At 43.3% G+C, this 13,365-nt stretch overlaps 1 protein-coding gene across 1 annotated transcript in view; it reads right to left on the bottom strand.

Moving 5' to 3' along the window:
- The window catches only part of LOC126984357 (uncharacterized), a gene marked incomplete in the record, with an annotated part of 141,274 nt that extends 128,984 nt beyond the window's left edge, over positions 1 to 12,290 (bottom strand). The window contains 1 exon segment of the mRNA XM_050837970.1: positions 12,026 to 12,290. Within this exon segment, the coding sequence (XP_050693927.1) occupies positions 12,026 to 12,140 (115 nt within the window).
- Positions 12,291 to 13,365: the final 1,075 nt, after the last annotated feature.

The raw sequence follows: 13,365 nt of genomic DNA, 5'->3' as shown, positions 1-13,365 counted from the left end.
AATTCCGTTCATGGTGAACAAGATGACACTGATGATGACACTGAGATGCAGTACGTGATGAAGGTATCTGACCGACGCAACAACAAGGTGATCATGGCATCTATGTTGGTATGTGACAAACAAGTTGCTTTCCAAGTTGATTGTGGTGCTAGTGTCAATACTGTTCCTAGACATATGATCCCAAATATTCAGTTGCAACCCTGTAACACTGTTTTATATATGTATAACTCTACCAAATTACATCCATTGGGTAAATGCAGAATTGTGATTGTGAACTGTAAGACTAACACTCAACATTCAGTGGAGTTTGTGGTAGTAGATGTTACACCAATTCTGGGTAAAAGAGCATCAGAGCAGATGAAGTTGATCACTGTAGATTATGAGAACAACAGTATAGTAAGTGATTCCTTTGCTAATTACTCTGATGTATTTGCATCAGACCTCAGCAAACTACCTGGTGTTGTGAAATTAGCCTTGAGCTCTAATCCAAGTCCAGTGTCAGTACAGTCATGCAGAGTACCGATCAGCATTAAGCAGAGTTAACAATAAGCTAAGAGAACTTGAAAGAGCCAAAGTCATTGCCAAAGTTGATGAACCAACAGAGTGGGTAAGCCGCATGGTTGTTGGAAGTAAGAAATCTGGTGATATAAGGATTGCATTGATCCACAAGCATTAAACAAAGACTTACAAAGGGAAATGCATCCTCTTCCAATAATTGATGATGTGCTGCCTAACCTGTCAAAGGCTAAAATATTCTCTAAATTTGATCTTAGGAACGGCTACTGGCACTGTGTTTTGGATGAACAATCCAGCTACTTGACAACATTTCAAACACCATTAGGGAGATATAGATGGTTGAGATTACCTTTTGGTCTAGCTGTCAGCAGTGAAATTTTTCAAAAGAGATTGAATACAGCATTAGAAGGTTTGAAAGGAGTTGTGTGTGTAGCTGATGAGATTAGTTTATGGTTCTGGTGACAATGATGATGAACCACATACTGATCATGATAACAATGTATGCAAGTTGCTAGAAAGATGTAGGAATCAAGTTAAACACTTGCAAGACTGAACATAAGAACATAGGGAAACTGCAAGAGGCCGGGTGGCCTACACAGGGCAGCTCCAGAATCCCCCCCACTACTCACGGTGGGTGAGGTGTAGTTACAGGGGTTACAGGTAGAGGCTTGATCCTCGTTATACTGGCGGTACTAGGCACGCATCCAGTACCCCGTCACCTTACTGCACCCACACCTCACTGCCACCTGTCCTCCTCGTCCATGTAGCTATCCAGTCTACTCTTAAAACAAGCTATTGTCCCTGCACTAACTATGTGATTGCAGTCTATTCCATTCCCCCACCACCCTATTACTAAACCAATGCTTGCCTATATCTCTCCTAAATCTATACTTTTCTAATTTAAATCCATTACTGCGTGTTCTATCCTGCTGGCTAATTCTCAGTACTTTACTTATATTGCCTTTGTTGTAACCCTTGACCCATTTGAATACTTCTATCAGATCTCCCCGCACTCTTCGTCTCTCTAGTGAATGTAAGTTTAGATGTTTCAGCCTATTTTGATATGGGAGGTTCCTCAGCCCCTGAATCATCTTGGTCATCCTCCTCTGAACTGATTCTAGCAAGTTGATGTCCATTCTGTAGTGTGGGCACCAAAACTGGACAGCATAATCTAAGTGTGGCCTAACTAACGCTAAATAGAGTCTGAGGATGACCTCTGCACTCCTGTTGGTTACCATCCTGTTAATAAAGCCTAATACCCTGTTAGCCCTATTCCTCGCACTAATACATTGCTTCCTTAGTTTTAGGTCAGAGTTCACTAACACTCCCAAATCCCTTTCACACTCAGACCTGCCTATCGCTGTGGAGTCTAAACTATACCTGTGTAATGGGTTGCGTGTTCCTACACTAATTACGCTACACTTGATGATCTTAAAATTCATCTGCCATGAACTGAGAAAGTCTGAGATATCTTTTTTAGGTCATAAGATTTCTAAAGATGGACTAAAACCTGACCCTGATTAAATAGCTTCAATTGTCAACATGAAAGCCCCACAAAATGTGGTGGAGGTACAGAGACTCACTGGTATGGTTAACTATTTAGCAAGGTTTCTACCCCAATTATCTGACATATTGGAACCCATTCGTCGTCTAACCTACAAAGACGTAGATTGGCAGTGGGGACCAGCTCAAGACACAGTGCTAGCACAGGTCAAAGAGTCGGTGACTTCCGCCCCAGTTCACCCTTACGACCAGACTAAATCACCCCTCACCATTTTCTAGTTTTCTATAAGGCACTGTTTACGTTCTTGAAGGATTCGCTTTGTAACGGCTCAGAGGCAGAGTACAGAGAGCACAGGCCACAAGCGTGTATCACTGTCCCCATATAATGCACGCTACAACACATAAACATCAAACTTAAAACAGTTGGCAGACTAATAAAAAGCAGTAATGAACTCACTTTGGACGACCTAGACACAGCAAATTAACTGAAAACCTTTTTCAAGTCTGTTTTCGCAAAGGAGGATGACCAAATGGAACTTCTACTAAATGAATCTTCCCCCCTCCTGTATGAAGTAGACACACCACAACTACTCACCGCCAGCGTAATTGGAGACACGACTGACATAGACATAATTCAAATAGGTGAAGCCACCGTTAAACCAAAGTTAAAAGCCCTAAATGAATGCAAGACTCCAGACCAGACAACCTCCACCCAAAACTGCTGAGAGAACTAGCAGAAGAGCTTTGCCACCCACTCACCATACTGTACAATAAATCCATACAAACAGCCACTGTACCTAAGTTGTGGAAAGAAGCCAGTGTCCCCAATACACAAAAAGGGATCTAAGAGCCAAGCTAAAACTTACAGACCTATAAGCCTCACTAGTATTTTATGCAAGATTTTAGAAGTACTAGTTAGAGACACATTGATAACCAATTATGAAGAGAAACAAACCCTATGTGACAATCAGCATGGCTTTCGAAAAGCAAGATCCTGCCTTACAAATTTATTAACTGCAATCACAGACTGGTCAGACACACGACAACAACCACCCATTTGATATAATCTATTTTGATTTTAAAAAAGCTTTTGACAACATGCCACACAAGAGACTCATCCACAAGTTCCATCAAACTGGTGTAAAGGGACACATGCTCAGCTGGATATAAGACTTCCTCGCAGAGTCCACAAGGTGAGGGTCAATGGAGCCCTGTCCGCTCCAGCCAAGGTAACCAGCGGAGTTCCCCAGGGCTCTGTACTGGGACCCTTGCTCTTCCTGATTTACATAAATGACCTACCCATCAACGTAACTTCACAATGCAAACTCTTTGCAGACGACACAAAGTTATATGGCAAAAGCAGCACAATTGCAGAAAAGAACATCATACAAGAAGACACCAACAAACTGATGGAATGGTCCAAAACATGGCTGCTGAGATTTAACATCCCCAAATGTAAAGTGATGCATATTGGCCACCATAATGACAGACACCCTTACAAGATGGAAGACATTTACATTAATCAAGTAACAGAAGTAAAGGATCTGGGTGTTCTGTTCACAGAAAATCTAAAATTTCACATCACATTGAAAATATAACATCAAAAGCAAATAGCATGTTAGGCCTCCTCAAACATACTTTCAAGCACTGGACGGAGGAAGGTTTTTTGCCAGTGTGTACGGTACAGAACATACATACGTCCCCACCTAGAATACGCAGTGCAAGTGTGGAGCCCCCAAGGTAGAGTGAACATCAATTGAATAGAAAAAGTCCAAAGAAGAGCCACCAAGATTATCCCATCTTAAGAACCACCCTTATGACGAGCGGCTGAGAAGACTCAACATTCCCAAGCTGGAAGATAGGAGAGAGTGAGAGGACTTGATCAAAGTCTTCAAAATAATTAGTGATCTGGATCTGGATTCAAAAATGCACAGGGCACCCATACAGGTGCATAATATGCATATTTGTGTTGGATGTTGGGGGGCTGGGGGAGGGAAGTGAATCAAGTGTAATTGTTAATGTTGGTGTGTTGTGGTGACAAGTGAGTGTGTATTCGTTTTCTGAATGAGTCTATTGTGGTGGTGATTTTGGAAAACATTGACAAACACGCACTCTTCCAAACATAAGAACATAAGAACGCAGGAGTCTGCAAGAGGCCTACAAGAGGACTACAAACAAAACATGAAGTGGCCACTCCAAACAAATATACAGAGATCCAACAAAACACAAACACAACACACTTTCACACACAGATTGCAAATACATGGAACTCACTTCCAGAAAACATGGTCAATGCTACATCAACATTATTCAAGAACAAATACCAGTATGACAAACACAAAACACAGATGAATATGGAGGCGGGCAACAGGATCTATGTAGATCATAAGTAAATACCGTGGATTTTATTGGTAAGTCTTTGGAGGGGTTAACATAATCATCATGTGCGGGCGAGGAAATATGTATTTTGTGCCCTTCAGTATCACCACCACCACCACAGCCTACCCTTCAGGATCACCACCACCACCACCACAGCCTACCCTTAAGGATCACCAACCCAACACCACCACCACAGCCTACCCAACACCACCACCCTAACCTACCCAACACCACCACCCCAGCCCACCCAACACCACCACCCTAACCTACCCAACACCACCACCCCAGCCTACCCAACACCACCACCCCAGCCTACCCAACACCACCAACACAGCCTACCCAACACCACCTGGCAAAACACTAGACCCTATTCTAATTAGCGAGAGTGACAGAGTTGGTGAGATACGGGTGCTTCCTCCCTTCCCAAATTGTAGTCACAGCCCAACACTTTGCAGTTACATTTTTCAGGATATTTCGGGATCCCAAATGTCATGTAGTCATAGACTCTGGCATAAGGGTAAATACCAACAGATAAGTAGCCACTTGTCTGTTGTTGATTGGGACTTGGAATTTCTACACCTTAATGTCGAACAGATGTTTTCAAGTTTCCTTAATATTTTGATGCCTTTAATTGATAGATACATTCCCTCCTCTACCATCACGGCAGGTGCTCATTCCCCTTAATGGTAGGTTCGCCCGCCTCAAGTTTTGAAGAGGAGACGCCATATGCTGTAGATACAATACAAGACAATATGTTCTCGTTTAGGAAGGAATTCTAGTGAGGCCACTGATGCATTAAGTCTTTTTCAGGCGGCTAACCTCCAGTATCAGAATTTTACCTTAGCAAAGCAGGCGGAGTATGAAGCATCAATTGTAGACAAATCTTTACACAACTCAAAGGTTTTTCATTCATATATACGCCAGAAGAAGGTGGGCAAACCTTGGGTTGGTCCACTAATGTCAGACAATGGTAATGTCATCAACCAGGCAGAGGGCATGGCTAATATTTTCGCTGCGGCATTTTCCTCAGTTTATGTGCAGGAAATTCCTGATCATGCTGAGCCTCACCAGGTCTTTGATGGAAGCATTGGACACATTGATATCTCATTGGATTCTGTCATTGCTGTACTTTCAGATCTCAATGTGTCGTCGTCAATGGGACCAGACGAGCTCCATCCTTGTTTGCTTAAATCTTGTAAAGATGAACTTTCTTACCCTTTATGGCTCATTTTCAGATCTTCTCTGGACACATGCACTCTACCATCCATATGGAAGAGGTCCTTGATTGTGCCAATCTTTAAGAAGGGGATTAGACATGATCCTTTAAATTATAGACCAGTATCACTGACATCAGTCTGTGTGAAATCTCTTGAGTGTATATTATGTAAATTTATTTTTGATTATGCCACAAGTAATAGCATTTTGTGTAATGAGCAGTTTGGTTTTCATCCAGGCAGATCCACAGAGGACCAGCTGCTGCGGACATACAATGATGTTACTTGTGCCATGGACCAGGGTAAAAATGTTGATCTCATTCTTTTTGACTTTTCTAAGGCCTTCAACACTGTATGTCATGACATTTTGTTAGATAAGCTTAGGAAATTGGGTATTACAGGCAAGCTTTTGGGCTGGATAAGGAAGTTTTTAAAATCTCAGGTTATGAATGTTGTAGTCGATCGTCAGTTGAGTCGTCCTTGCGATGTGGTCAGTGGGGTGCCCCAGGGTTCAGTTCTTGGTCCACTTCTATTTCTTCTACATATTAACTTTCTTACTCATGACATTAGTTCCCATACAAAAATTTTTGCTGATGACCTTAAATTGTATATTTCAATTGAGACTAACTGTGTGCATACTGCTCACCAAAACATGGCTTCTTGTCAAAGAGATATTGATAATCTTTACAAAGTTGCATTGTCTTGGGGTTTATCCATGAACATTAATAAATGTGTAATTGTCAAATTCCAAAGGCGGACCGTGGACTTGTCGGGTTTACCGGCCTCTGGTATGTATTATCTAAATGGCATTCCTATTCCAGTTAACGATTCTGCAATGGACCTTGGGGTTAATGTCAATTCTTCCTTGAAATTTCACAAGCACATACAGAACATCGTCCAGAAAGCAGGTGGCATGGCTCAAAATCTACTTAAATCTACAGTTAACCGCGATGCTTCCTTTCTTGTCCCTATTTATGTGACGCACATTCAGCCTTTACTTGAATATTGTTCAGCTGTGTGGAATCTGGGATATATTACTGATCTCAACTTACTTGAGTCAGTGCAGAGACGTTGGACCAGGAACATTAGAGGTATGGAGCATCGAAGTTATTCCCAGAGAATGAAGGCTTTGGACTTGTACTCTGTCCATGGTTGGCTGCTATGGCATGACATGGTAAAGTATTGGCAAATACTTTACTTTGGAGGGCTCCTCATCTTTCTTCAAAACTGGCCAATATCTTTCATGGGATTTACAGATAAGTATTGTATCTCATAGTCCTTAGTCTCCTCCATATCACACACACAATGCAACCCCAAAATCCATGCCAAAAGTGCAAAAGCCAGCCTGGGCCTGGGGGCTCATGCCCCAGCTGCCCCAAGCAGAATGTAAACAACAATCGTGACCACTGCCCCGAGTGTGAAAAGAAAATAACTACCAATGCATTAAGCATTGAGTGCAACTGCTGTGAGAGATGGGTCCACTTCAAATGCTCCAAGTTGACCAGACAACACTTTGATAGCATTAGTGAAGAGGACTGTGACACCATGTGGTTTTGCCAGTCCTGCCATGTGAAGGTCGCTGCCTCTCTCAGCAATGGAAAAAAACCCAAACAGCAGCAAAAGGTCAACACACAGCACCATACAGTTGAAGCATCAGTTAAAACCTCAAACAGTGCTGATGACCAAATCACTGAGAAGCTAAACCGCCTGGAGAAACAAGTAAGTGATATCTGGGCAGACATGGCCCAACTAGTAAAGCAGGAAGTTGCAGCAGCCATAGAAGTGCACATGGAAGAATTCTATGAGAGACAGAAACGTAGGGATTACCTTATAATTCATACTGTACCTGAACCTAAGGACAGTCTCACTGCCATGGAAAAAGAAGATAAAGACATCCAGGCAGTCCAGACCATTGCTAGACAGTTCCTAGAAGTTGACAGAGTCAACATAACACAGGCATTTAGACTTGGTCGGAAAACTCAGTAAGGAACAAACAAACCCAGACTGCTAAAAGTTGAAGTGGAAAATGAAAGAAGCCGCAGCCAGATGCTGAGAAATGCCAAGAAGTTTAGGACTCTGAGCCGTGATACACACCCAACAGAGAGCAACATCTACATATCACCTGACATGACACCAAAACAACGCGAGGAGAACAACAAGCTCCGCCTTGCACTGGCTGACAAGAAACAAGAGACTGGTAATGATAACTGGATGATAAAAAACGGGAAGATTGTAGAAAAACCCCACCCAGTAGAAAGGCTGGAGAGGGGTTACTAGATGCAATCACCTTGAGCTGTACATATGTAAATGATGTAGATATAGATAAGAAACTAAAGGATCTCACTAGAATTAGTTCTCACATAAAGAATTGTGATAATAGTATTAATTTTTCCCATGGTACAAATGGTTACAAGTGCAATTCCTCACCCCCAAAATTGTCAGAATTAAGCACGTTCAAGTGTATGTTAACAAACTGTGAAAGTATTAGAAACAAGCTACCAGAATTTAAACACTCAGTTTTCTCAATAAAGCCTGACATAATATACTTGATTGAAACGTGGTGCCAACCAGATAATATTCTTGACAGCGAACTCAAAAGTGGAATACTACAGAACTATCACATAACACGAAAAGACAACACAAGAGAGCAACGAGGTGGAATTATCATGTATTTCCACAAAACGCTAAACGTTATGCCCTGTAATGACTTAAACGACCTCGCAGCACGTTTCTCCGAATGCCATTTCAGCTGGATCAGAAAAGATGGGGGTCCCGGGGTGCTCACTGGTTGTATCTACCGGAAGGGAAACTCCTCCCAAGAAAACGACCAGCCGTTGCACCAGATTCTGGAAAAAGCTGCAAATCAAAGAAATGGAACCCTAATCACTGGAGACTTCAATTTGCCAAATATTGACTGGGACACACAAACTACTCCAACACCAGAAAACTCACCTGAACAAAAGTTCCTTGATGCCATGAACGATGCCTTCCTAACACAACACATCAACCAACCCACCCGTGTAAGGGGCAACCACAGACCTAGCACTTTAGACCTTATTCTGACCAACGATCAGCAATCCATTGAAAACATTGATTATTTAAGCCCCTTAGGAAAAGTGACCACTGTGTTGTCTCTTTCGACTATATTTACCAATGCAAGACCAAAACAAACCCTGAAAGGAAAAACCTAAACTACTTCAAAGGCAACTATCTGGACTTCAAAGAGAAACTGAGCGAGAAAAATTGGGATTCATTATTACAACATCTTGACACAAATGAAATTGCTTACACCATTCAGGAAATCTTACAGGAAGGAATAGAAGAATTTATACCTGAAAGGAAGAAAGTGGAATCCGAGAAAGACAAACAGCCTTGGTTCAACAACCTTGCCAAGAGAGCAGTCAGGAGGAAGCACTTTGCCTGGAAGCGTTACCTTGCAAACAAATGTCTGAGTCTTACCAAGACTACATCAGACAGAGAGACGCCTGCACCAAGACACTCAGGAAAGTGCGAAAAGACTATGAGCAAAAACTTTTTGAAGAGGTGAAAACAAACCCAAAGCACTCTATAGATATGTAAATAGTAATAAAAGGGTCAAAGAACATGTTGGCAGGCTATTGAAAAGCAGTAATGAACTCACTTCGGACAACCTAGACACAGCAAATGAGCTGAACCTCTTTTTCAAGTCTGTTTTCACAAAGGAGGATGACCAAATGGAACTTCTACTCAATGAATCTGCCCCCCTCCTGTATGAAGTAAACACACCACAACCACTCACTGCCAGCGTAGTTGGAAACACGATTGATGTAGACATAATCCACATACGTGAAGCCACAGTTAAAGCAAAGTTGAAAGCCCTAAATGAATACAAGACTCCAGGACCAGACAACCTTCACCCAAAACTGCTGAAAGAACTAGCAGAAGAGCTTTGCCACCCACTCACCATCTTGTACAACAAATCCATACAAACAGCCACTGTACCCAAAATGTGGAAAGAAGCCATAGTATCCCCAATCCACAAAAAGGGATCCAAGAGCCAAGCCAAAAATTACGGACCTATACGCCTCATAAGTATTTTATGCAAAGTTTTAGAAGAAATAGTAAGAGACACATTGATAACCAATTATGAAGAAAAACAAACCCTATGCGACAATCAACATGGCTTTCGAAAAGCAAGATCCTGCCTTACAAATTTATTAACTGCAATCACAGACTGGTCAGACTTGCACGACAACAACCACCCATTTGATATAATCTATTTTGACTTTGAAAAAGCTTTTGACACTGCCACACAAGAGACTCATCCACAAGCTCCATCAAACTGGTGTTAAGGGACACATACTCGGCTGGATTGAAGACTTCCTCGCAAACAGAGTCCAGAAGGTGAAGGTGAATGGAGCCTTCTCTGCTCCAGCCAGGGTAACCAGCGGAGTACCCCAGGGCTCCGTACTGGGACCCTTGCTCTTCTTGATCTACATAAATGACCTCCCTATCAACATTACTTCACAATGCAAACACACACACAAACACAAAATTATATGGTAAAAAGCAGCACAATTGCAGAAAAGAACACCATACAAGAAGACATCAACAAACTGATGGAATGGTCCAAAACATGGCTGCTAAGATTCAACATCCCCAAATGTAAAGTGATGCACATTGGCCACCATAATGACAGACACCCTTACAAGATGGAAGACATCTACATAAATCAAATAACAGAGGAAAAGGATCTGGGTGTTCTGTTCTCAGAAGATCTAAAATTTACACATCACATTGAAAATATAACATCGAAAGCAAATAGCATGTTAGGCTTCCTCAAACGTACTTTCAAGCACTGGACAGAGGAAGGCTTTGCCAGTGTATACAGCACATACGCCCCCATCTGGAATACGCTGTGCAAGTGTGGAGCCCACAAGGTAGAGTAAACATCAATAGAATAGAAAAAGTACAAAGAGCCACCAAAATCATCCCATCACTTAAGAACCTCCCTTATGAAGAGCGGCTGAGAAGACTTAACATTCCCAAGCTGGAGGATAGGAGAGAGTGAGGGGACATGATCGAAGTCTTCAAAATAATGAGTGGCATGGAAAACGTTGACAAACACACACCTTTCCAAACCACAAACACAACACGAAGTGGCCACTCCAAACAAATATACAAACAGAGATGCAACAAAACACAAACACAACACACTTTCACACACAGAGTTATAAATACATGGAACTCACTACCAGAACACGTAGTAAATGCTACATCCACAACATCATTCAAAAACAAATATGACAAACACAAAACACAGATGAATATGGAGGCGGGCAACAGGATCTATGTAGATCATATGTAAATCCCGTGGATTTTATTGGGAAGTCTTTGTGCTATTGCCCCCGAGGATATGTTTGTCAGTCCACCTCTAGGCACCACAAGAGGCCATCAGTATAAGGTTGCACACATAAGAACTGAATTAGAGATCCGCGAGAGGTTCTTCAACATCAGAGGTATTTCGCTGTGGAACTCTCTTCCCCAGCATGTTGTTTCAGCTAATTCACTCTCGGCATTTAAAGCATCCCTTGCTGCTCATCTTGGTGACAGGCTTTTTACATTTTAGTTTGTTCATTTACATATTATTAATTGATTATTTACTTTGCTGCACATGATGCACAATTCCAGCTCTGTCTATAGCACATGTATTTGTATGTATGGAGGTTACTGAATTAGTCGGGCTGGCGCAACAGCAGAGTGCGGCTTCCTTTTGGGCCCTGTGTCTACCGGGTTCTTGGAAGCCCACCAGGTGAGAGAACCTGGATGGTGTTAGGCCACGGCCTGCCCTTCGTATCAGCACCACAACCACCATGGCCTACCCTTCAGGATCACCACCACTACCACCACGGCCTGCCCTTCGTATCAGCACCACAACCACCATGGCCTACCCTTCAGGATCACCACCACTACCACCACGGCCTGCCCTTCGTATCAGCACCACAACCACCATGGCCTACCCTTCAGGATCACCACCACTACCACCACGGCCTGCCCTTCGTATCAGCACCACAACCACCACGGCCTACCCTTCAGGATCACCACTACCACCACGGCCTGCCCTTCGTATCAGCACCACAACCACCACGGCCTACCCTTCAGGATCACCACCACTACCACCACGGCCTGCCCTTCGTATCAGCACCACAACCACCATGGCCTACCCTTCAGGATCACCACCACTACCACCACGGCCTACCCTTCAGGATCACCACCACTACCACCACGGCCTGCCCTTCGTATCAGCACCACAACCACCATGGCCTACCCTTCAGGATCACCACCACCACCACGGCCTGCCCTTCAGGATCACCGACACCGTCTGTTCCCTCGGCCAAAGGAAATCCACAGTAATGTTCCACTCCGGCTGTTACCTGTCTTCTGGGCGTGTGTAGTCATCTCTGCGCCGCCCGCCACGCCCCAGCACAGCCCGTCGCTACCATCGGGTGTCTCGGGAGCTCCTCGGCGCCAAGCCTCGCCGCCCTCCATCACAAGCAACGCCTCACGTTTTCCCGCCCTTGCTCTTGGTCTTGGTCTTGGTTCGGGAGGTAGTTGTCCCCTTCGGGTTCAACTACAGCCTTTGTACCTACCCCGGCTTACTCTTGCTGTACAGGTGACCCGTTGGAGAGTCAGGCCTTCATATCGGCACAACCTGTAAAAATTAAAAACAAAACAAGCAGTATCCATTACAAATCTTCCAATTCCCTATTTCTTGCACACCACATCTTTTCCAGAAAACTCTTCATGGCTTCTATAATTCTCTCATTTGCTTCAGAGGGGGGGATTGAGCTACAAAAAACTTTGTTAGAGTAAGCACAAGTGCAACAACAAATGAACCATGTCCAGTCTCAGATGGAGCAAATTCTCCAGCAGCTCGCCCAACTCCAACTCCAGGCGGCCCAAGTCCCCCAAACCTCTAAACATCCTCAGATGACAGGACCACTACCAGTACAACAGACACCAGGGTAATGTCAACATGTCAGCCCCAGGTCACCCCACTCATATGGAACCCACAAACCCACTGGTATGCACGAGTACCAGCGACCGGACCAGTGAATTGCTAGAAAATTTCTTGCTGTGGAACATACAGGGTCTATATCCAATGAAAAACCACAGCAAAGTACCTTACCTTACACTTACAGAGTTAGCCTCTGAAAGTGACTACACATTTATAGCCTTCACTGAGTCCCACCTAACACCAGATGTAAGCGATGAAGAGGTAAAAATTGAGAATTATACCCTGTATCGCACAGACAGAAGAAATAGGAGTCATGGTGGTGTGGTACTTTATATGTGAGAGATGACATTGCATCTAGTGCTGAGGTAATTTTCTCTCTCTCAGATGGCATGAACGAGGTGCTATAGTGGTTGAAATAAAGAAGAGGCGGATGATAGTGGCAGTTCTCTACCGACCACCAAAGTCTGATAAGCAAATTAAGACTCTCTCACATGATTGAAAAATGAAAGAGAAACTCAAGGAGGATATAATAACTCCAAGAAATGTGCTTCTTCTAGGAGACTTCAACCTGCCAATAATCAAATGGCCATCAGGTAAAATCATTGGTGGGACGAAGGAAGATCAGGATCAAGCCAAGCTACCTATGGATCTAGTTGAAAACAATTTTATGGAACAAAAAATCAGTGACCCAACACGAAAGAACAGCATCCAAGATCTAGTGTTAGTCAATTAATGTGGAATTGATACACAGCCACA

The sequence above is a fragment of the Eriocheir sinensis genome, chromosome 5, assembly GCF_024679095.1.
Source record: "Eriocheir sinensis breed Jianghai 21 chromosome 5, ASM2467909v1, whole genome shotgun sequence".
Lineage (NCBI taxonomy): Eukaryota > Metazoa > Arthropoda > Malacostraca > Decapoda > Varunidae > Eriocheir > Eriocheir sinensis.
Note: the sequence above shows the minus strand (reverse complement) of the source record. Positions and strands in the feature narration are given on the sequence as shown.